This window comes from Cryptomeria japonica, chromosome 2 (assembly GCF_030272615.1).
Source record: "Cryptomeria japonica chromosome 2, Sugi_1.0, whole genome shotgun sequence".
Classification (NCBI taxonomy): domain Eukaryota; kingdom Viridiplantae; phylum Streptophyta; class Pinopsida; order Cupressales; family Cupressaceae; genus Cryptomeria; species Cryptomeria japonica.
Window position 1 is genome coordinate 134,254,928 of NC_081406.1, and position 26,368 is coordinate 134,281,295.

The 26,368-nt window shown below is 34.8% G+C and overlaps 1 protein-coding gene across 1 annotated transcript; it reads left to right on the forward strand.

Moving 5' to 3' along the window:
* The first annotated feature begins 4,202 nt into the window (after positions 1-4,202).
* Positions 4,203-26,043, forward strand: LOC131073207 (pentatricopeptide repeat-containing protein At1g62930, chloroplastic-like). Its single transcript, XM_059213272.1, has 4 exons — positions 4,203-5,220; positions 5,371-5,386; positions 5,462-6,012; positions 24,080-26,043. Exons 1-4 carry the CDS (start codon positions 4,511-4,513, stop codon positions 25,920-25,922), a joined length of 3,120 nt encoding a protein of 1,039 aa, XP_059069255.1. The 5' UTR covers positions 4,203-4,510; the 3' UTR covers positions 25,923-26,043.
* Positions 26,044-26,368: the final 325 nt, after the last annotated feature.

The following is a 26,368-nucleotide window of genomic DNA, read 5'->3' on the forward strand; positions in this document are numbered from 1 at the left end:
GGAAGACGGTGCAATCTAATCATTGAAAAAGTTAGTGTTCGTGCATTTATGAATGAATTTAAGAGTGAGATCGTACCTAAATATGTTAAACACTCTCAAAATGCTAGATGGATCGATGGTCAATTTTGAATATGTAAGGATACATTTCCTGTTGGTAGTATACTTTCGTTCGTTGACTTTGCAAAGAACTACAAGCTTGCACCATAAGATGAAGTCCAATCAAAATACTCCAATTTAGTGCAAGTGTCGATTTTTGTCCATATTGTCTATAGGCATGCACCAGATAGTACAGAAGATGATCGTAAAATATTGAGAGAGTACCATTTCTATATAAGTGATAATAAATTGCACTCATCTGAGTTTGTCCAGTATTACTTCAAGACCTGTTTTGAGAATTTGAGGGATAGAGAAATTCAGATGACACAACATCTAATATGGTCAGATAATTGCACAAGGCAATTCAAGAATGCTAGAATGTTTTATTGGTTGAGTAGGATTCATAATCAAACTAATATCGAACACATGTGAAGTTTTTTTTAGACTGGACACAGGAAAGGACAAATGATGGTGTCGGTGAATCTATTAAGAGATTCCTTTGTAGAGAGAAACTCAAATTTGAGGAAAAGGCTAAATTTAAAAATGCAAGTGCAATTATGGATTGGTGTAGTGCAACTTTATCCACAGGATCAAGTCAGAACTCTAAAATTAGATGTTTCTTTTGGCTAGTTAAAGAGCAGAGAGAGAGAGAGAGAATATATAATAAGAGAGAGAGAGAGAGAGTAGGTAATATGTGTGAGAGAGAGAGAAGGTAAGGAATCTTATGATATTAAAGGTCCTACTAAGGGGTAGTTAGGTATCTTAAAAGGTTGTAGGTTATACTAAGGTGTCCTAGTGTTAGAACATAATATTATTAGGGATCACATCCTTATAACATTTATATATAATGTTCTAATATAAGGTTATAAAACCTTATATATTATATGCTTTATAAGCATATCCCATTTGAAATAATTGTAACATAATAATTATTAGATTATTAATTATTTATGAGTGGGGGTTATTGAAAAGGTGTGACTAGTGAAGCTACCCTTCCTCCTATATTTAAGGAGGTTCTCTCTCATTTGATAGTATGTGAATTTGGAGCTTTTATGGTGAGTTATATCACTATTCACAAGAGGTATTATTGACCATGTGGAGGTATTGGAGGAGTATCCCCAAGTTCATGTCTATTTTATGATAGACTATATATGTAAGTGTTTTAATTAAATGATGCTTTATGAGGTTTTTTAAAGGGTTTTCCCAATGTATATCTTGTGTAATGTGTACATTTATGCATGTATGTTTCTCATTCAATTTACTTTATGATCTTGTTTATAATGTTAGTATCCTAAGATCCTAATTTCTAACACCTAGGATATCATTTTAACTTCTAACTATACATGTTTAATATTTGTAAATAACATTGGAAACATATAGAATGTAACATTTCAACACATGATCAATTTAAAGTTCAATTTAAACATAAATTAAACATCCAACTTTTACAAAAGAAACTTAATATTAAATACAACATTTAGAAATATAAATTTAAACATTCAAACTTTTACGCACGATTAATATAGAGACAGAGAGAGAGGGAGAGTAGGTAATTTGAGATACGATTTAGAGAGAGAATAGATAATGGGAGATAGAGAGTAGGTAATGATAGAGAGTGTAATTCCCCACTAGGAAACCCCGAAGGGATAAAGCTAAAACACAAGAATAGAGTGCAATTTTTTTTTAAAAAATTAAACACAACATAATGATACAATGAGTTATCATAAGCTCAGATTACACAACGAAAGACTTAAATAACACCTAAAAAGTTTCCCAACATGATTACTTGATTCGACACTTAATTTAACTCATGCTAATTAATCCAATTAAGTTGATTAACTTAATGACATGATAATACTTTAAACAAGGATACATTTCATTTGGTAAGATAAAAATATAGATAACATGAGAAGTTCATCCATTAAAATTTAACCATACATTACATCCAATCTTACATTCAAAGCATATGTCATGCATCTAATTTCCTTACATATTTCAATTGCATTAAAACTAATGAATACTTTCCATTATACCAACCTACATGCTTCATGATCCAAATTACTGCATTTAATAAGATAACTACATACATGCATTTAAGATTAACATCATCTAAACCACATTATACATTTTATCCATAATGCCATCCATACATGCTAAATAAAAAGGAAACAAATGAACACAAACACCACATAACACCGAATTGATATCAGAGTTCACCCCTCATAGGCTACATCTCTGGGTTTGCTCAACTGCAAGACCCCTCTGATAAATAATAGGGTGAAGAATACATAAGGTTCACATCATTTACATCCTACCATCAATGCATACATAAACCAATAATACATACGACCACATCGGTCTAATAGATACATGAATGATCCCTGAATAGGAAAAGGATCCAACTGAACATGATAAGAAACAAATAAAAAGATCAACAGGAGCACCCACAAAACTAAGTCTTCGCAACCCATCATAAGAAACCCATGGTCTAACATGAATATCAAGTTCTCCCAAGGGCATAAACAACAATATACAACTCCACAATAGTGCTCATATCAAAGACAACACAAACAACACACTAGCAAACATAAGGGACAAGTGTCATCACATAACTTGGTATGGTTACCATGACAAGCCTCCATAGGTTCTGGCCCCATCTACTGGATTACCTTGACAACCTATCCCGAACCTCTGGCCCATCCAAGTTTCATGTGGAACTAACACATCCTTTCGTGAAGACAAGGTTGTTGGTTTGCCATTTCAGGCCTTCTCACTGCATGTCGAGTTTGTACTAGCACTCATCCCATGCGTGAGGCACAATTATCTTAGTGTTTTCATTAAATAAACTCTCTAATATGTTATTAGGTTATCACTTATTTAGACACACTTTCGATGGGTTACCCTGCAACCACTTTGGGTGCGACCCCCACTCGAAAGCCACTTTCCCATGTGACACTAGACCATAATCAAACGAACTTCTAAACCAAGGAATACACCAGGACAAACATACTGAGTTCAATACGATAGGAATACCCACATGGTCAAACAAGTCTTCATATGAGGTGCACTAACTAACAGTTCTCTAACTAGAGACATGACCAACTATGGTCAACCACATACCAACATTTCAACACTGGCATAAAGGACATGACCAGATATAAAACCATCACATAAAAACAGTCAATACTCAAGGTCAAGGACATAAGCAGATAACCAAATCGACATATGACAATATCCAAAAATCACTATCAAGGACTTGCCATTTCCTAAGCAAATACGAATACAGAAAATTAAACATGCATAGGCATTAATTGGAAATGACAATCTTCCTCCATATTGTTTAAACATTACAATCGATCCAGTTTTCTAATAGATCTAATTAAATTGCAATTTGTCTACCTTGTCTAGGTACATGTCGCTCATGGTTTACTAACTCACTATAGTTAATTTTGCATCATAAAATAATATAAATACTTCATCATGAGTTTTAAACCAAAATCACATTAATATAATTATAATATATGCAAAACCTCCAAGGATATAATTATATAAACATTAATCAACTAAAATATGATATTCATTTTTCAAAATAAAATATCATTCCATACTAGTTCGAAAACAATTTTTGTAAACTTATCTTTTCCAGAACCAAGTTACACTTTTCAGAATATGGAAATATACATTTAAAGAAACTAAAATAGATAAACATTTCCCAAATTAACAAAATATTTCCCTGCGTATATTTAAACAAATATATAAATTAAAGATATTAATTAGTACATATATCTCTATATATATACCTTAATTAATAAATTCATAAATAAACAACAATTAAAATTATTTATTTAAAATTTAGTTTTATAAATTTCAATAAATTAATTGTTTATATTATAAAATACGTAGCTATATATGATTTAAAAAGAATAAATTGATTATATACTATCAAATATAAATATTATTTCAATAAAAATAAAATTATCTATGACAGGTTTTGTGGCTTCGGAAAATCCGTCAAATAAATGTTTTAAAAAAATAAATAGAAAAGGATATCTGCTTTTAGGTTTTAAAAAATAGATAAATCATATTTGCTTTTATTTCAGCTGTTGACAAGAAGAGAAGATATTTTAGGGTTTTGATATGCTCTGCCCTGTTAACCGCAAGAAGATGCAGATGATGCACAGCTTGAAGATATTTTAGGGTTTTGATAGGTAACTTCTCATAACAAATTCAATGTTAAGCACTTACTCATTCCATTATTGGCCTCTGTAAATCGGGAAACACAAACAAGGCCTAGGATCTCTTCCACTCAGCCCTAATTAAACACTGTCCTCTCGATGTCGTATCCTTCACTGCTCTGTTAGATGGCCTTGTAAATTCTGGTGATCTCTGTAGAATCAAACCCCTTCTTGCTGAAATGGGAGAGCTGGGAATACATCCAAATGTTATCACTTATAGCACCCTCATAAAGGCTTTGTGTAAACGGAATCAAATTGAGGAAGCGCATAAGCTCTTGCAGAGAATGAGGCATGGTCATTGTTTTCCTGATATTGTTACATTTAACACTCTGATAGATGGAAACTGCAAGAGTGGTAGAATAAGTGAAACTCTTATTTTAGTAGCTGAAATGATACAGGACGACCTTTCTCCTGACAACGTTACATACAGTACCCTAATATGTGGTCTCTGTAAGGTAGATAGGGAAGACGAAACTATCAGATTACTAGCTGGAATGAGACATGGGTACTGTTCTCCACATATTGTTACATATAACAATCTGATAGATGGTCTTTGCAAAGTAGAAAGAGTAGACAAAGCTCTAGAATTAGTAGCTAAAATATTACAAGACGGCCATTTACAAGGCTTATACATCCATACTTACACTAATCTGATAGATGGCTTTTACAAGGCTGAAAAAATAGACAAAGCCTACAATCTATTTGTACGCATGATGGAGTTTGGTCCTCTGCCCGATCAAGTGACATTTAATGCAGTTATTGATGGACTGTGCAAAGATGGCAGGATGGACAAGGCTTGGGATTGTTTTCATATCATTTCCAAAAAGGGTTTACAACCAGATGTAATTACTTATAGTTCTTTGATGTGCGGCCTTTGCAAATTACATGAGTTGGGATAAGGCTCAAAAGTTGTTCAAAGAGATGCTAAGGAGAGGTTGCTCCCCAAATGTTGTTACCTACAACATTCTAATTGATGGTTTGATTCAGGGTAACAGGGTAAAGGAAGCGTTTACACTTATTTCTGAGATGGAAAAAACAGGGGACATCTTTCTAATGTAATTACATATAACACACTAATAGGTGCATTCTGTAGAAGAAGAGACATGGATATGGTAGGCAAGCTGTTATAGGAGATGGCAATGAGGAATATGAAACCTAACGAAGTGACATACAACACAGTCATTGGTGGTCTGTGCAAGGCAGGGGATCTTTCTACAACTCATTCACTCATGAATAAGATGCCTGATGAAGGACTGACACCTAATGCAATCACTTATAACTGCCTGATTGATGCCCATTGCAAAATTGGTGAAATAGACAAGGCCTTGAAGCATTTTTCAAACATGAAAGTGGTTGGCATTTCTCCAACTGTTGAAACCTATAATATATTGATTATTTTTTTCTGCAAGGAAAACAAACTTGACATGGCTCTCTCAATGCTGAAGGAGATGAGAACAAAGGATTTGGTTCCAGATGTTTTTACTTACGACAGCTTATTTCGCGCCTTCAAGCAAAGACATGATCTTGTAAAAACATTCTGGTTGATGGATCAGATGAAGAAAGAAGGCTGTGCTCCAAGTGATGCAATTGTCAGGACACTTAGCTGGCTGGTTGATGTTGGTGAAATGAAAAAATTAAGTGACTTTGTAAATGATGATTCTTTTATTATTTCTAAAGGAGCGTAACTCACATGCCGTGGTAACTGCTAGCCATATCTTTGGAGTGTCCGTCATTTTCAGGTAATTGTATCTCATATATTTTAAAATGAGTTGCAGCAACCCAGAGTTTTGAACTTCTGTTTCAAGAGATGACTTCTGCTTCAAGTTTTTTTCTGTTAATAATATCTTATTCTATGCTGACTTCTTTAACTAAAAAGATTCCTAATGAGCAAAATATTATGCTCGGGTGAAGTTTAGTATGTGCATCATAGAGAGCAGAACATCACTGTCCTAATTGCCACACTAATTGCCACCATTGTTGCATAAGAAATAAGCCACCAGATGTCCATTAGATGAAATATAAGTATTTAGGGTATGAACAATTAAATGGATTAGAGAGCTTATTATTGGAGATCGAGGATACCTTACCAGGGCACATTAATTTAAAAGAGTTTTGGGATTGCGTTAAGAACCTTAACCGACATTTGGTCACATGGAAGCTAGTGGAGAGTGAAGCGGCAACATTCTTATAAAGTAATGGAATGCATCAACACTAATTGCCACCATTGTTGCATAAGAAATAAGCCAGCAGATGGGCATTAAAATTTTTATTGTTCACAGTATTAGGGATTTCAATTTCATCATCCAAAGCGGCCAAATTAAGGGAGAAACACTGCCCCTTTCTTTTTTCCTTTTTTTTAATTAATTTATTTTATTTTATTTTATTTATAGATTTGAAAGATAATTCAAGATGAAATATAAGTCTTTAGGGTTTGAACATTTAAATGGATTAGAGAGCTTATCATTGGAGATCGGGGATACCTTACCAGGGCACATTAATTTAAAAGAGTTTTGGGATTGCGTTAAGAACCTTAAACGACATCTGGTCACATGGAAGCTAGTGGAGAGTGAAGCGGCAACATTCCCGGGTGGTAGATGTCCATATAAAGTAATGGAATGCATCAACAAGTATGATCCTAGTACCCAGGAGATAAGTGATGACAAAGTTCTTATAACCCTGGATCAGGCCATAATTTAGAAAGGAGAAATAACTAACATAATCGTTTTTGTACACATATTGAGAGGTTATGTAGACGCTTTCAATTTAGATGAGTTGATGTTCTTTGTAAAAGTTGCATGTGAATCATATTTGGACTGGGCAAGTTTAATTAGTGATAGATTGGATTCTATGATTATTATTATATTTTGTCTCAATAAGTTCTTTATATAGCATCCTATTTATTCTCTGTCTGGGCTTGCATAAGATATCGGTATGGTCTAAATCTTGTAGAGCAATATGATGACAATATTCAAATTTATGATTTTTTAATCTAGATTTGCAATTGTAGAAGAGTTACTTCAACATTAGGAGATTGAACAATGTGATCACCATGAGATTGGTGAGAGAGTTGCAAGGTGATTAGGGGAAGAGGATTTTATTAGAAGCAACTAATTTGGGATATAGTTTCAGAGGTTCGCATACCCTAGGATAGTAGGATATGACAGTTTTCCTCAAAAGCTTCCCAAGTATCTAGAGCACAAATTTGTCCTAATAGAGGTGTGCAGGCAAATCTGTGAAATTAATAAAATATTTTATGAAAGAATGAAAGTTGGCATTCAATACCTTATTAGATTGGGTAATTGTAAAATATAGTCTCATGCATTGAACATTAAGAGGGATATTGTCAAGTATAACACTACAACCTATCACCACCTTAGCTTACACTTTGATAGCAAGAACTTTGTTAAAAACAATCTACATCTAGGTCTTCCATTCAATCATGTTCATCGCCTAGAGGATTACTAGGTAGAATGTGTTGATCATTATGAAGTTTGAAAAAAGAATTGGATGAGATTAAACCTTTAGCAAATAATTACTTATAAATTGGGTTGGGATGTAGAAGGTGTCGAAGATGATGAGTTTGATTTGGTTGATCCTATTTACACAACCAACGTCCAAATGTAATCCTTAATCCCTATTGATTGGAGTTTGCATGAGAAAAGAGATTTGGAGACTTGAGGACTGCAGTGATTCTAAAGAGAGCTCAAAATTGTCTTGCAAAGAAAAAAAAAACTTTAAAATCCAATCCAAAGAAGTAAAAAAAGGAATGAGGCCAAAATAACCTAATTCCCATAAATGCTCCTCCTTCAAGAACATCTATACAAATGAAGCCAGTTGCTACACCAAGCGAAAGAGGGGGAAATGAGTTGCCTTGTGAAAATAAAAGCTATGAGAGAAAACTTGTGGATATGACTCAAAGCCTAATGTAGGGGTGGAAAAAGAGAAGGAAAAGGGAGAAGATAAGAATTAGAATAAAATGAGAGAAAAAGGTAAGGGAAAGGAAGTAACTGGGAAACAAGAGTGAATATACATGAAAATTGATGCTAATCTAGACATAGGCCCCAAAAGCGGCGAGTCCAACACACCTTTCCCTTTTATTTTCCGAACTATAGTGAAGACCCCATCTGTTAAAATGACTATGTTGTTTATCCACGACTCTATGCAAAGTGCTATGAAAAAATTGTCTTCCCCATTTTGGTTAGAGACATCCTTGTATGGAAAAAGGAAGATTGAGTCTTCTAGGAAGCCACCAAAGGATATTGTGTCACAATTGCTTCAATCCACTCCTTCTCCAAAGGCCAAGAAACTCAAGATTGTTGCAAGGATAGTGGAAGATGAAAAACCAAATTACCTGTTCTTGGAGATTGTTCATCCCATTAGGAAAAAAGACTCAAGTCAAGCCATTAGCTGATTTTAACATGACCAAGACTGGCATGGGGCTTCCTAACCAAGATGTGAATTCACACAACTTCTAGGTGACTACCACTAACCTGACAAAGAAGAGTTAAAAGCATTGGTAAAAGCTCAGAGAAATAGAATAAACATTGTCGAATATATGATAGTAAATTTCATTTTGGAAGAAGAGAAAGAACAAGCCTAGAATCCCATGGTAGTTTTTGAGAGGATGGTGTAAAGATTTCCTCATGTGATTATAGCAAGAAATCTCGTTCCTCAAGTAAATTAGCATCGAAGATATGAAAAGAATTAACCCCAAAATCAAGAACAACAAAGGAATTAGTCTATCAAGATAACATACTATTTCTAATCTTTATAACACCTTAGAGACTGAAAGATTTACTAGAAGTGCATGCAATAGGGGAGATATTGATCCAACTTTTCAAGCATTACAAGGAGTTAATTTTTCTGACATTCCTCTCCCTTCTAAAACGGCAAAGAGAAGGTTTCCAGACCACTTGTTTGAATCACTACACAATCTCCTAATTTATAAGCATTAGTGCTACATGGAACTATTCTTCCATCTTCCATAAACTTTGTTCCAGTAATGGCTTAACTAGTACCATGGGGAGTGAAGATTGGTCCTCTCAATTTGGGAGTACAATTGAATGACCTACTCAAAGATTCTAGAAATAATCTACCCAAATTTAGGGGTGATGGGAAAGTATCCATTAATGAGCATTTGGCAACATTTTATGTTGCATATGGGTTCCTTGGTGTATGGTGCAGGAGCACCTATGAAGACCTATGAAGACAAGGTGCACTAGGGTCACTGATAGGCACTATTGAGGATTCAATGAGGAAAGGAGTCAAAAGAGACCTTTAAGGTCTTCAATCAATGTAATGTGACCATTAGAGCCAATAAATGATATAAAATGTAATGAAAAGATCAAAGTTGTAAAATTGGCAAAATTGGCAATTAGGCCTAAAATAGGCTATTTTTGGGTTTATAGGGTAGAATAGGTAATATAATGAATAAAATCATGTAATAATGTTTAAAAGGTCATTTAATGACCATTTGAGTTGGTTGGGATGGTTAGTTTTCAAATTGTCAAGTTGACAAATGAAATTGTCAATCTTGACAACTTTTTGAACAACTTTTGTTGCTATTTTGCAAAATAAGGTAGTTATAGGTAGTTGAAGGTTGGTTTCAGCCTTAGAAGGCTTGGAGAACTATAAAATAATGTATTTCAATCCATTTTAGGAGAGAGAGTTGATGTATGGTCGAAGACAAAGTGTTTTGAGCAATAAAATTGTATTTTAATTTGCATTTTCTGAGTTTGCACGTTCTTACAGTCTGTTCTTTGACATTTTTGATGGATTTGAAGATATATATATTTAAAAGAAATTTTTTCTTGAGATGATAGGTAGATGAGTTAAATTCATTTTGGTGGTAGTGGCATCCAATTTGGTTTTCATTTGTTAAAGTTATTAATGTTTTTGTCAAAAACTGCCAAAACCCTTGTTTAGGGCATACAGTGATAATAAAAATGTGATTTCTTTGTTTGGTTTGCATTTAAAGACCCCAAACTTGGTTAGGGTGTCAGAGGAGATGTATTATAACTTTCCTAAAAATTTCAGGAAGCCATGATAAGTTTGACATGAGTTATGGGTGGAAGAAGTGAGTAGTTTGCAGAGGGTGACAAAATGACAGTCACAGAAAAATGTAGCTTGATGCAGGGGCCATATCTCGGAGTTAAACCGTTGGATTTGTCTACTTTTTGGATATGTTGTTTCAAATAAATTTCTTCAGAATATCACTGGAGAGATTGAGGATTTTTGAACCGGTTCAAAAGTTATATACCTCTGTGTATAGGTATATCTAAGAGGACAGCAAGAAGGTAACTTTGGTTTTATTTAATCAAAAAGTCATTTTTGATTAGCCTAATGGTATGATGGAGTGTGAAAAAGCCTAGGGTGAGTAGTGAAGTCATTATAATTCTTAGAGAGACCTTTGAATGGAGGGTTTGTGTGTTGGGTTTGTGAAGGTTGCAATTGACTGTCATAAAGACAACATAACAGTGTTTTGTTTGAAGTTGTTCCAGACCTAGTTAAGGTCATGGTTGGGTGTAAACCATCAAATACAATCTTTGAATAGTCTACCAAGGTGTTAGGGTATTGAAACCCCAAGTGCAAGGTGTGAGTCCTAGTTGTGAGCCTAGGGGAAGTGAGTAGGTGATAAACCTTGTTATTGCAATCAAGAGGCATATTGTTGTCATGATCAAGAAAGGTCAATGATGGTGTTAAGTTAGTATGTGGAGTTTGGTGGATTAAGGATGCATGCTTTGACCATTGAAAGGTCTTGATAGGTGATTTGAGCAGGTGTGTTTGAACCAAGCAAGGTTGAGGGGTAAGGTTGTCCAAGATTTTTTGTTGAGATCCACTACTCTTTGCATCAGTGTATAACATGAAGACGTTGTTGTAAGGTTGTTTGTCAAATCTTTAATTAAAGGTACTGCAAAATGGTTTTACCACTTGACCACCAAATCAATTGATTCATGGGACACTATAAGGACAAAATTTGAAGATAGTTTTAAAGTGCTAAAGATGAACATTACTTGTTGGCTTAGTTGACAAAAATTGAGAAGGATATCCACAAGCCTAGGAAGGAATTTCTAGCAAAATTTAATAAAATCATAAATCAAATTTCCCAAGCAAAGAGATGAACCACTAATAATTATAAAATATTTCTTTATTAATTCAATTCCTCCAAATATAAGTTTTTATTTAAGAAGGGCTAGGGTGGTAGATTTGGTTATTGCTCAAACTACAACTATTGAACTTGAAGACTACTTCATAACTGTGGGAAAGTGGAAGAAAGAACTACAATAGCTAGGAACACCCAACCCTCAACATCTTTAGATATTGTAGTCTAAAGATTAGCCAATAATATTGTCAACCCTTTTATAATGGTGATCCTTTCTACCTCTTTTCTCATTTGAACGAAAAGCTTTGTTTATTATTGCAAGATAGGCTCCATGAGATACATGATTTGTGTATATCCATATGAGAAACCTTACTTCTTTGGTTTTCCTCCAATGATGTGCCATGTGTTGACATGATAGAGGAAGAAGGTCATACATTATAAAGGGCTCCCCGAGTCTTCGATGATGTGCCACATATGGTGATAGTCCAAGTTCCAACTCCAACACTCTTGGCTAGATGTCTTTGGGTCTATGAGGAGGGACTATGCAGAATTTAAGGCTGCCATGACCTAATACAAAAACATGACACAACCCATGTGTTTGGCATGCCATTGATTTTAAGAAGAATAGTAAACTCACAAACTTTCCAACACATTTGTGGACAAACACTGCCATTCCAAATCAGATCTTTCTGAACGATAGTTAAATGAAAATTTTATCCTCCCTGTAGAAGGCTATAAAAACTAGAGACCGGAAATGGTAAAGAGAGGATTTTCTTTTCAGAAAAGAATATGATCTAATGGGATCCTATTTTCTTCCATGTTCTCAAAACTGAAATGTATTAGCTTTAGAGAGAGATTGAATCTTTGTGTAAGTGATCAAGTTTTCTGAAAAATCTTGTGAAAAGTACAACTAAATGAGATGATCCAATTCGGTTTCGTAAAGTCTCTGAATTGGTAGTTGAGCCTTAATATTATTCTAAATACCAAATTGTATCATGTTGCCTTTCTTAATGTTCCTAGTAATGTTATGTGCTAAGTTTACTCACTAAATTCTATCTGTGTTTTTCTTGGATTCTTCTCTATAGAATTATGAATCATGTGCACAAAGCAGTCCTTCGTGTTCATAAAATGAATTTTAGAATATACCATCCTTGCAAAACCATAATTGGGTCTTACCATAAATCATAGGATTGTCTATTGAGGCTCTACCTTTATAGGCACCCTCCCTCAATTGGATTAGAATGTTGTGTCCTATGTTAGAGTTACTTTGAATGCTTTATTCTTTCTGATATTTTGGTATTGTGATGTATTGTGCCTTCTCCGCTCAATAGTTAGCCTCAGTACCTACTGTTTGCAGATGTTTTTTGAGGATTTCCCTACTTTTCTGAGTTTCCTTTGTGATTTCCAATTGAGCTAAGTTTAGGCGACCTTCTTTCCCCTTTCCAACTCACCTTTCCAAAATAACAAAGAGCCATCTTCTAAAATCCCAGAGGTCGTTCCATAGGATGCAACTGATCCCACCCCTATGGAACTCCTCGATTGTTTCTCTTTAATTCTTTGCGCCTAATTGGGGATCAACAGTATTTTCTGGCATGCTCAGTGGGACCACCCTAAACAACCCTACTTTGGGATGGTTTTCTCAAGAAAATATGATTAAAAATTACTCCTATTATTTCCTACAAGAGAGCTCATTTATGGCTTACCCTCAGAAGAGGAGGTTAACCCGACGGTCGAAGAGATATTGTGTGATGTACAAAAAATAGTTAAGGGCCATTAATGTAGAAAGAATGTTGCATCAGTCTTACTAGGCCAAGACTCCCCAGTTTCAACACCAAGAAGAGGAGAGAGGAGGATTGCTAACTATAGTCCCCAATTAATCGAGCAGGGATGTTCTTGTGGAATAGGATATTACCTCTAAAGAGGAAGATTCTATCTATAACTACACATTTTCCCTTCCTTTCTTAGAAAAATGTCTTCTTTCCAATTTCACTCGACCCAAATGATTTCACTTTACAAGGACGGACCCATAGTTTGGAGGTCAAACTGGTCATCTGAATCATGAGTGGAAACCTTCACGCAAGCCTCAAGTCCCGATGGCCAAGTGATAAGAGATGATGGCAATAATGACAAAGAGATTCTTGTATCTAAAAAGAACAAGGAGGCCACCCAAGAGACCTACAAAGATGAAAGCAATATTGATGATTCTAATTTCTGGGAGGAGATCAAGCTATTCTGCAATTCCCTAGAAGCGAGCCCCGAACTTGTGAAATACAAAGAGCCTCCTTCTAAAGGACATCAATTGGGCTCAGAAGAGGTGGAAGTCAATGGTGACTTGATAACTCAGTTGAAATGGCCCATTGTAACCATGTGTGGATGCCCTATAAGAATTATATAATGACAAACATGTAAAATTGTTTTGATTTTATCCTTTTTCAAACACAATGATGACTTATCAAAGGTAAGGTCTTTTACCTAGTTTTCATTATATGATAATACTTCCCTAATTTTTTTTCCCGTTTGCAGTAAGGCCCAACGTGCTGAAAATTTAGTCCTCTTTTTATTCTCAGTTTTTCCTCACAAATAGAAAAGTTGTATAAGATTAGGAAGAAAGATGAGTTATTTTCAGAATCCGATTCATGGATTTATTTATCTTAAACTTTTTAAAGATTCTAGAAGTAGGATAGTTTTCTTTTCCATGAAATGCTACTACACAATTGCCCTTTAAGGTTGTGTATAGTTTTAATAAAGTGGTTTTTCTTTTCTTTTAGGATTTGCACAAGTTTGGTTATTACAGCACAATTACTTCAAATCTCTGAAGCTTTTTCCAACCATAGGTGGTAAGTATGGAGTTGGGTATTTTTTCTACCCATTCATCGGTTATCGTATAATGTGTGTGTCTGTTGCCCTTGTAAATCATTCAGGAATAAGAGTTTCAATAGTGCATAGAAAGCAAAAAAATTCTACCTATCTTTTTACCAACTTAATATTGTTGGTAGTTTGGTTGTTGTTGACCTCCCAAGATTTAAGCATTTGTATGTTGTTGAAATTGAGTGTGTTGTTGGTTTTGTTGTTGTGCTCCTAAATTTTTATATTGGAAGGCAACATTTTGTTGATATTTATCATAGTTAGTTCCTACAATAATAGGTCTCAAGACGGTGATTTGCAAGAGGTATGATAGCAACTTAGGTATGCAAATATGCCCAAAGGTGTATCCACTAGTGACACTATAACTTGAATTATTGGTCTATTTAAATTGTGACACATCAAATTGGTAGGTAGCTTGGTACCTTGTTGGGAAAGTGACATAAAGTAACAATTTGAATTTAAATTCAGCATTGTCTCACTATCAAATTGTTCACCTAAGCAGTCATACTTCACTGAAACACAAATGTGTACCACAAAGACTATCACTAGAGATCCAAAAGAACCAAAATAAATCATTATTTTCTATCTCAATTATGTACAAGAAATCTCCATACATTGGCACATCTTCTATACCAACTTCCTTTCACCACACTATACTGAACTACATTAGAACCCAAAACATTGCTAAGTAACACATCTAGACCAAAAAGTTTGACATCAATGACAACATGAACTCATATTTACAATAAAGGGGCTATACAATCGTTACCGCCATATTTTTTCGATAGGATAACTATATAAAATTCTCCAACCAAAATATAGGGTAAAGAGCCAACTAAAGAACAAACAAATCTTATATGGTTTCAAAGAAAGACCTTATTCAAAAGCTAGTTAGAGGATAAACATTACTAAGCATTATCATAACCCTAGAATCAAAGCAATAAGATTACAAAGAGATTGAATTTCTACCTTCATAGGCGACCAAGAAAAAATCATCCTATTATAGTTTCAAAAGCAAGCCAACCCCACAACAAATCATTGCATACTAGTACGAAGACAATTGCTCCCTCTCCAAAACTTAGCATAGATAATTTCTATATATTTAATTAAATCTTTGTTTATTAAATGAAAATAGTTTTTGGCTCATGAACAAGAATAAGATATGTAGTAGCACTTGATTGAGGGATCCTTCTCAAATCCCTCACATTCCAAGAAATAACAATATTGTATTGATAACACTATATAATTCATCAGCTACTCTCTAATCAATTTGACCTTTTTTATATTCTTCCTCCCTACTTTTACTCCTTTACCATTCCATCCTTTCTTGATTTTTATTTCATACACCAAGAAGTAGAGGTACTCTCTTTTTACCATTTTCTTTCTTTGCCTATCCTTATGAAGGATTTGAATGATCAACCACTACAAGATGCCCCCCGCTTGTCTTTCTATCATGAGAGCAATTCTATTGGTGTAAATAATTATTCATCTTGGATATTATTACACTTTACTTAAGTTTACTTAGGAAATGCATTTCATAGTAGTTTGGGTATGAGACACTTGGGTGTTTGTGCCACATTGGGATAGTGTGTGTAAGAGAATTTCCACCTTTTATGGTGTTGATCTTGTTGTTACACTCCACCTTCAGTGGTTGATCCACCTCATGTGGAATATTATATTATTTCTCCTACCTACCCACACCTATTTCCTACCTACCCTTGTTTCTTATTGAGCCACATGTCATGTTTGTGTGCTCACATATCCCTAGCATTGCCTATATAAACAGGCTCATCTACGTTGTATGTAATGGAACAATTGATCATTTATCCATTGATGAGAATACAGTTTATTCTTATCCTATATTTTGTCTCTCTATTGTAATTTTAATTGAGCTCTTGATCTTGGCAAAATCTCACATGGTATCAGAGCCATTGGGGCTTCATTGATTGGTTTTTGGAGACATCGTGGAAGGCTTCTATTTTCGGATATGAGGGACTGCATTTTTTGGAGGCATCTTAGAGCGTTTTCAACCTCACCATTGTGTCCGGGAGGCCATTTCCATAAAAATCGAGTATAAATTCAACCTATTTTGGTGAAAATCGATTTTTGGGTGTGGAGGAAATTTTTTGCCCAATTTGGGCGGTACGGTACGGAATTTTCGGATTTTTTTTTTGAAAATTATTTTCCAGTTTGAAAATTTTTTTTGAAAAAAAAATAAAAAAAATTGGAAATTATTTTTGGGATCCGTACCTTTTGCCCAATCAACAACGCCACGTCAGCAGTCCAATTGGCTGCCAAATCACCCTGCCACGTCAGCAGCCCAGTTGGCTGCCACATCACTTGCCAAATCACTTGCACAGTCAAGGCCACATCAGTGCCCAGTCAGCCGTGAAGTTTGGGCGACGGTCATACGGTCGTCAAATTTAACCCTACAGTCCGCTGACGTCATCATTTTTTCAAAAAATTTGCAGGCCCCTCTCATTGAGCTTTTTGATTTTGCAGTTCAACTTCAAATGGCCATATCTTGTTCATTTTTGCTCCTTTTTTGGTGCAATGTTTTTTGAAATGGGCTAGAATTTCATGTACTTTCACATGGTGGGATTAGTTTCTGATTTTGATGGACAGATATTTCATAATTCTCAGTTTTTGGTGACTGTACCTGTCCAATCCCCTTTTCTGCAACTTCCAGGTCTCCGTTCGGGCTCATACGAACTCCTTTTCAAGTGCCATTTTTTTTGAAAGTGCATTATTTTTTGTCTACTCTCAGAATATGCTATCAGTTTGAAGTAATTGTGGGTAGAAATTGTACTTTCATCATATGGTCTTATTTGGCCAATTTGGCATTTGTATTGCATAGGTCTATCTTTTTGATATTTTTCTTTGAAGTTCTCAGTCTATTGGGGCAATTGTAAAACAAAAACAGAATTCTACCTTGCCATTGTTTGCAAGTGGCTTATTGTACACGCACTACATATAAAGTGCCAAAATCATCATTTTTGGGGGGGTACTTGATTGAGTGAATTTGGGGGGGTGTCTCTTGTTCTTTTGTGCTCTTGTGTTCCTTCCTTTCTACTACTATGGGTTCTTCTAAGTTTCCTCTCTTAACTCCTCATAATTATGCTACTTGGAAAATTGATGCATGGAGTAAACTTATGGAAAAATGACTAACTCATTACATTGATGGAACTATTGTTGCTCCCACTGATCCTAAGGTTGATCCAGTTGGTCACTTGGATTGGCTCACTAAAAATATCATGGAAATTGGTACCTTAAGAAAGTATGTATCAAAGGATCTCATTTTTCATATTGAGAAGTGTACTTTAATCAAGGATGCTTGGCAAAAGTTTCAAGACTTGTATGGTCAAGTTGATGAGATTAGGGGATATCAAATTGATATTGATCTCACCATGTTAGATCCCAAGAACTTTGATACTATACAAGATTATGTCACTAAGGCAAATGAGCTGAGGGCACAACTCAAAGATTGTGGCATTGATAAGAAGGATACTCAATTGATATTCAACTTGATAGGCAAGCTTCCACAAGAATATGCAACATTTTTTTCTAGTTTCCAAATCAATAGGATGACAATGGGTTCAAGCTACACAATGCCTACATTTGATGCTTTCAATGAAATGTTGATGATGGAACAAACTAAGTTGATAAGCATGGGCATTCTTAAGGCTTCTAAGTCTCAAGCATTAGTGGCAAATCAAGGGAACAAAGTAAATCAAGGAAAGGACAACTCAAACAAGAAGAAATGGCAATCAAAGTCTAAGGACAAAGCACCATCTTCTCCACAACAAGGAGATTCATCCTCTTCCAAGAGGGATAACTCACCAAAGACGGAGAGACCTACTTGTGCTTATTGTAAAAAGTTTGGTCATGAGGAGCATTGTTGCCATTCTAAGAATATTGATGAGCTCACACATATCATCAAAAAGCATAACATTGATTTGCCTAATGCCTACAAGAAGGATGATTCATCAACTTCCACTTCCACACATTCAAAAGGAAAAGGGCAAGCATTCATGGCTTCTACAAGTGGGAAGACTCACTCTTTTGGGACAAGAAAAGGAAAATCTCTATGTGCTACTATCAGTCATGATTTAGAGAGATGGCTTCTAGATTTGGGGGCTTCTCATCATATGGCATCTTTGCAGTCTATGTTCTCTACATTTGAGCCTTGCACCATGCCGCAGATTTTGATGGGCAATCATACATACATGGATGTGATTGGGAAAGGATCTATTGACATTGGGGATAACTCCAATAATGTGTTGTGTGTACCCCACTTGACAAACAATCTCCTTTCTATCTATCAAATCACACATGGCGCAACTAAGAGAGTTGTGGAGTTCACACCTGAGTTAGTTTTCATTAGAGACTTGGAGACTAGAGCTATCATTGCGACTGGGGTGGTTGATCATGCATCTCGGTTATACTCCTTTTCAAATTTTGTTGATGATGATAATTTCACATTTGATGATTCTACTCATGTTGATCACACTTCTTGTGATGGTTCAGATTTTGAGAACTTTGGGCACTTGAACATGGGGATTCTCACATGTGAACCCATTCTTGAGTCTTGTATTCCATCTTCTCATATTGATATCACATCACCTATTGCACCTGATGATGCGGATAGTGCGATAGTTTTGCCTTCATGTGATTCAGTGCAATAGGATATTCATTGTCTTCCAACTTCAGATTCATGAGATGATTACTTGACAGACATTGCAGGTTTGTTTGTGGAATCCTACATTGCAGATTTGGGAGACATCATTGATGACATTCATCTTCTCTTTGATGAAGGTTATCCTTCTTCGATTGTTGCGAGGGAACACTCTGACCCTCTTGTTCATTCTCTACATGATCATTCTTTCGAGGTTGACATGATTGTGGATACTTATGTACAACAGTTGGAGGAGGTCTCTTTATCTTTTGAGGAGACATGTGAGTCTTTGGGACATGTTCTACATCCATCTCCACTAGATCTTGGAGTGCCTTTTTCAGCAGTGTGGCACAGTTTACCACCTTTGGAGGGGGTATCTTTCAGCATCGACATGGGGACACTTGAGCAGTTTTTAGAGATTCCTTTCACCATGAGTTTTCTTCATACATCTTCCCTTCATGATTGGGGAGACTTCATGGATACACCTTTGGTTTTGTTTCTTCCTAAGGGGAGGAATATTGTTCGACGTTCGTGGAGCAGTTTCTTCATACATCGAGCTTCTATCATTGGTGCAGATTCCACATTGAGGGGGGGCTTCCTAGCTTCTCTTCTTCTCTCATATGGGGGGGGACTTTTTCCTCACATGGGGTTTTGTTCCTTCATATACTTCTATGAGAGTTCTTTGTATCTAGTTTTTCATCTCTCTTTTGGGGGAGGGTTTTTTCCCATTGGGTTTTTCTCTCTTTCCCCACTTTTTGAGAGATTTCATTGCATTGGTTTGCATGCATTTGCATTTGTACATGGGTACCTAACATGGCCTAGTAGCCGAGACCCATCTTGCATTGCTTAGTTGCATTGTAGACTTAAGTGCATTCCCCTAAGTTGCACTTAAGGGGGGGTGTTGGTGTAAATAATTATTCATCTTGGATATTATTACACTTTACTTAAGTTTACTTAGGAAATGCATTTCATAGTAGTTTGGGTATGAGACACTTGGGTGTTTGTGCCACATTGGGATAGTGTGTGTAAGAGAATTTCCACCTTTTATGGTGTTGATCTTGTTGTTACACTCCACATTCGGTGGGTGATCCGCCTCATGTGGACTATTATATTATTTCTCCTACCTACCCACACCTATTTCCTACCTACCCTTGTTTCTTATTGAGCCACATGTCATGTTTGTGTGCTCACATATCCCTAGCATTGCCTATATAAACATGCTCATCTACATTGTATGTAATGGAACAATTGATCATTTATCTATTGATGAGAATACAGTTTATTCTTATCCTATATTTTGTCTCTCTATTGTACTTTTCATTGAGCTTTTGATCCTGGCAAAATCTCACAATTTCTAATGTCTTCAAGTTGTAGATCTATAGTTTCTTCTTGTTTGTAATCTTTGCCTATATTAGTAGAAGTTGAAAAATTCCTATTGCTAAGTTTACCTATAGCTCTGAAAAAGGATTTACAGAGGGAGGGTTGGGAATCAAAATTGATTATAAAAAAGAGGTATCATGGCTTGCAATATTATTATCATGATCTATCATAAGGACATCCTCAAAGTTTTCAAGAGCATTGAACTTGTTAGGAGCATCTTCATCTTCGTGAGTTCCATATTTCCATTGTGATCGAGATTTTACAACAGTGAAATCATTTGAGTTTATCATCTTAGGTTGGATTAAGGCATTTTCTTTTACTTTAGTCTCTAAATCTTTTGTGGGACAACATTGATTTTAGGACAATTTCTATTGGTGGTCATATTCATGAGATGAATGGTATATATAGGGTAAAGCTTCATAATCAATTTGTTATATTTAATCCTAATCTCTTTGGATTTAGGAATTTTTTAAGTAATTTAACATAGGGATGAGCTTAAGTATCTACCTTTTGTTCACATCTTGTCTATTTCACATTTGTGTTCTTGTTGAAAGTTGATCTATATTTAGTAAGGTTTATTTGACATGTTTCAGAGAGAGACCAATCCACATTCACTCCATTGAAAGTGTGAGGCAATGTTGAAATCATTGTTCAATGTGTTTGAACCATTTCTTGGGCAAGAAGGTTTTGTAGATTAAAAAAGAAAAAGGAGGGATCAGTATTGTTGATTGACCAGATAAATAAGTGCCACTATTATTTGTAGTCCACAACATCTTCTTGTTCATAATGTAACGGGATAGATAATCATGCTACCTTCATGCCTAAACATATAGCCAAGCATACATTCACTATTTGTGGTTTGTAAGATGTTCATTATAGTTTGCTAACTATTTTCCAACATTTAGTTCCATTATAGATTGTATTATTGAAGATCCAATCTATAATTTGCAAACTATTTTTCAACATTTAGTTCCATTATAGATTGGATTGTTGAAGATCCAATGTATAGTTTTCTAACTATTTTTCAGCATTTATTTCCATATGAACCGATCTATTATATATTTGGTTCTTTTTTTTTCAAATGTGCAACTCACTGACCTTTGTAGACCCATCAATCTAGGTGCTCTTTTTTTATTTCTATTATAAAGCCTTTATTACATGTGGTAGTTGTTAAAAATTGTATCCTCTTGCTATGACATTCTTTAAGTTTCTAAGTGCAAATTAGAAAAAAAATCATTATAATTTTTTATTGCCTTCTCAAATTAGAGTATTTCTTTTGTGAATGTAAATAATTTGTTGCTTCCTTTGTTAGAAATGATATCACACTAAATTATATAGTGTCATCTTTTTTCGATCCATTGAAATTGCCAATGCACTAAAATATATAAAGTGTCAAACTCAAGGGGGCATCAAAATGATAATTGAGGGTTGTTTTCATTGTGTTCTACCTTATGCACTTTATATTCTCTTACATTTTTTTATTTTAAGTTTACAATCAAAAGCATTAAGCCTAATTAAAAAGAAACACCTTAGGGCCTTATTAAAAATATGTTTGGGTAGAGATTTGCAAGTAGGTAGAAAAACATAAGGGAGGCAATCAAGTTGGCTTTTGACAAGCTAGGAAGAGAAATTGGAAGCTAAATACATTTGTAGGGAGCATTCTACAAGGTCATATCACCCTAAAATTACCAAGTTGTAGATATATCATCACTATGTTTGCTCATTTTTCTTTATGGCTACCTCAACATGATTAACATATACCTCTACAACATTATTAGAAATGTATCATGCATCTCACCCTTGAAATAGTTTTTTTTAAGCTTGAATAAAAGATGATAGACGAAGTTTATAGACAACTATATTTTTAAGAATGTTATATTTAAAATTATTATCTCTAGCAACTAGAATAAATTGATGATAGGACAAAAAACTAAAATGGTATAGTGTGAATTACTCTTACTATAAATGTGAATGTATTCTGTGCAACAATAACTATCCACTCTTCATTTAATGCTATTGTTGATATAATGTTAAGGGCACATTGTTATAGGCCTCGGTAATTTGTAAATGAAAAAGAATATACTAACCAAAGAAAATAATGGTGAAATTCTATTCATTATTTATATACCTTTCAAAGAGACATGATTATTATAACAAATATTATACTAACCAAATAAGCTAGTGGTGAAAATCTATTCATTCTTTATATATCTTTAAAGGAGACAAGATTATTATAACAAATATAAAGATTGCAGAATAATGGGAATTCATATTGTTGACTAGAAATGAGACTATAAATGAAAGATTGATAGCACTAGTGTTGAATTAGGAGACAATGAATGAAAAAAGTTCTAGTTACACATGTCCCTATTTACCCATGTCGATAGTGTGAAAATAAAATTCAATAGGATTTTCAGTAGCTCTTTTAGTTAAGAGGACAATCACAATTCATTTAAAAAACCATTATCCATTTATTTGTAAGAAATATGCTTGGAAAATTGTGTCACTACCTTATTGGATTAGTAGTGGCTGAAATAATTCAAAGGGGAAGCACATGGAAGTTGGATTTAGATAATCAAATGGCAATTGAAATATCTCAAATTGTGTTTATATTTGCACTCCACACAGGGGTGGGATGAATTCACTCACATGGAGCCATACACCACCTAGGAAAATGAAACCTTGCCCATCTCATGCCATTTCCATGAGGCTATCAAAGTCTCTCCTCCATCCTTCTCAGATGCAATTCTCTACCACCCATCGAACTATCTCCTTCGATTCCAACTCGAAACACCACATCGTGAACATGGATGCCACATCAATATTGCTACGATACTTGAAGGTGGCATTCAAGTATTCCTCTCCCAAAATGTTCTTGACTCGTGTCAAGAAATCCCTTTCTTCAAACCGAAAAATATTTGAAACTCTCTCATCTGATATCAATCCCCAAAAAGCCACCATTGGCTTTGAGGCCCTTAGTGAGAAATCCGCGTCCATCATTTTATAGAGAGTGACATTCTTCTTTCTGTGTCTCATAGATTTTTCGACCCTACACTCTGAAATGAAACTAGCATCTTCTTAAGGGAGACTCACGACCCAACGTACTTCCGCCACCAAAGATATATTAATGATAAATGCTTTGCAATTAATGTCTCATTCCTCTGTAGCCTCGCAACAATCATTGCACCACGGGGTGAACCCATGTTTATTATATTGTTATACATCTTATCCTAGAAAAATATAACAAAAGAGTATCAAATTATTATTTAAAGATAAAAATGCATCTCTTGTTTAGATGTGTCCTTGTATATCAAAATTTCTTGATTAGTAAAATTTGAATTTAACGAAAAAAATAAGAAATAAATGAATTAAAAAATTACTATATAAATATTTAAACAATTTATGTCAATTTTAATTGATTTTAAATTATTTATTTAAAAATTAGTTTTATAAATTTCAATAAATTAATTGTTTATATTATAAAATACATAGCTATATATAATTAAAAAGAATAAATTGATAATAGACTATCAAATATAAATATTATTTCAATAAAAATAAAATTATCTATGACAGGTTTTGTGACTTTGGGAAAATCCGTGAAATAAATGTTTTAAAAAAATAAATAGAAAAATCTGCTTTCGGGTTTCAAAAAATAGATAAATTATATTTTCTGTTGACAAGAAGAGAAGACATTTTAGGGTTTTGTTCTGCTCTGTCCTCTTAACCCCATGAAGATGAAGATGGAGATGATGCACAGCTTGAAATGGATACGATGCCCCTCTTTAAACAGGTAACTTCGCCTCATTCTTCTCATTTTTCAAAACAATACTGCAAAACCTCCTCATCTCAACACACACTCAAGCAGGACAAACCCCTCAAATTTAATGTTAAGCACTTCACTCAGTCCATTACTGCCCTCTGTAAATCGGGAAACACAAACAAGGCCTGGGACCTCTTCCACTCAGCCCTCTCGATGTCGTATCCTCTCGATGTCGTATCCTTCACCGCTCTGTTAGGTGGCCTTGTAAACTCTGGTGATCTCTGTAGAATCAAACCCCTTCTTGCTGAAATGAAAGAGATGGAAATACATCCAGATGTTATCACTTATGGCACCCTCATAAAGGCTTTGTGTAAAGGGGATCAAATTGAGGAAGCACATAAGCTCTTGCAGAGAATGAGGCATGATCATTGTTTTCCTGATATTGTTACATATAGCACTCTGATAGATCGAACCTGCAAGATTGGTAGAATAAGTGAAACTCTTATTTTAGTAGCTGAAATGATACAGGACGGCCTTTCTCCTGACACCGTTACATACAGTACCCTAATATGTGGTCTCTGTAAGGTAGGTAGGGAAGACGAAGCTATCAGATTACTAGCTGGAATGAGACATGGGTACTGTTCTCCAGATATTGTTACATATAGCACTCTGATAGATGGTCTTTGCAAAGTAGAAAGAGTAGATGAAGCTCTAGAATTAGTAGCTCAAATATTACAAGACGGCCATTTTCTTAACAGCCATACTTATAATAATCTGATAAATGGCTTTTACAAGGCTGGAAAAACAGACAAAGCCTACAATCTGTTTGTAGGCATGATGGAGTCTGGTCCTCTGCCCGATGAAGTGACATTTAGTGCAGTTATTGATGGACTGTGCAAAGATGGCAGGATGGACAAGGCTTGGGATTGTTTTCATATCATGTCCAAAAAGGGTTTACAGCCAAATGTAATTACTTATAATTCTTTGATGTGCGGCCTTTGCAAATTACATGAGTTGGATAAGGCTCAAAAGTTGTTCAAAGAGATGCTAAGGAGAGGTTGCTCCCCAAGTGTTGCTACCTACAACATTCTAATTGATGGTTTGATTCAGAGTAACAGGGTAAAGGAAGTGTTTACACTTATTTCTGAGATGGAAAACAGGGGACATTTTTCTAATGTAATTACATATAACACGCTAATAGGTGCATTCTGTAGAAGAAGAGACATGGAGATGGTATGCAAGATGTTAGAGGAGATGGCAATGAGGAATTTGAAACCTAACGAAGTGACATACAACACAGTCATTGGTGGTCTGTGCAAGGTAGGGGATCTTTCTACAGCTCATTCACTCATGAATAAGATGCCTGATGAAGGCTTGACACCTAATGCATTCACTTATAACTGCTTGATTGATGCCCATTGCAAAATTGGTGAAATAGATAAGGCCTTGAAGCATTTTTCAAACATGAAAGTGGTTGGTATTTCTCCAACTGTTGTAACCTATACTATGTTGATTAAATATTTCTGCAAGGAAAACAAACTTGACAGGGCTCTCTCAATGCTGAAAGAGATGAGGACAAAGGATTTGGTTCCAAATATTTTTACTTACGACAGCTTATTCCGCGCCTTCAAGCAAAGACATGATCTTGTAAAAACATTCTGGTTGATGGATCAGATGAAGAAAGAAGGCTGTGCTCCAAGTGATGCAATTGTCAGGACACTTAGCTGGCTGGTTGATGTTGGTGAAATGAAAAAATTAAGTGACTTTGTAAATGATGATTCTTTTATTATTTCTAAAGGAGCGTAACTCACATGCCGTGGTAACTGCTAGCCATATCTTTGGAGTGTCCGTCATTTTCAGGTAATTGTATCTCATATATTTTAAAATGAGTTGCAGCAACCCAGAGTTTTGAACTTCTGTTTCAAGAGATGACTTCTGCTTCAAGTTTTTTTCTGTTAATAATATCTTATTCTATGCTGACTTCTTTAACATGAGTTATCAAAACTAAAAAGATTCCTAATGAGCAAAATACTATTGTCTTTGTGTTTTTTATTCATAAAGAAATTGATTGGTATGAATGTATTGTATTCTTATCTGAAATTTTTTCAGCAGTTGTTAAGTGCAACCATTCTTATTATTTAATATTTAATTTTTATGTCATTATTTTTGTTTGAGAGAACAAAACTGAAACTTCTTTGTTTTTTTTTTCAATTAAGTAATCTAGTTTTGAAGTGTCTATATTTTGACAAGTA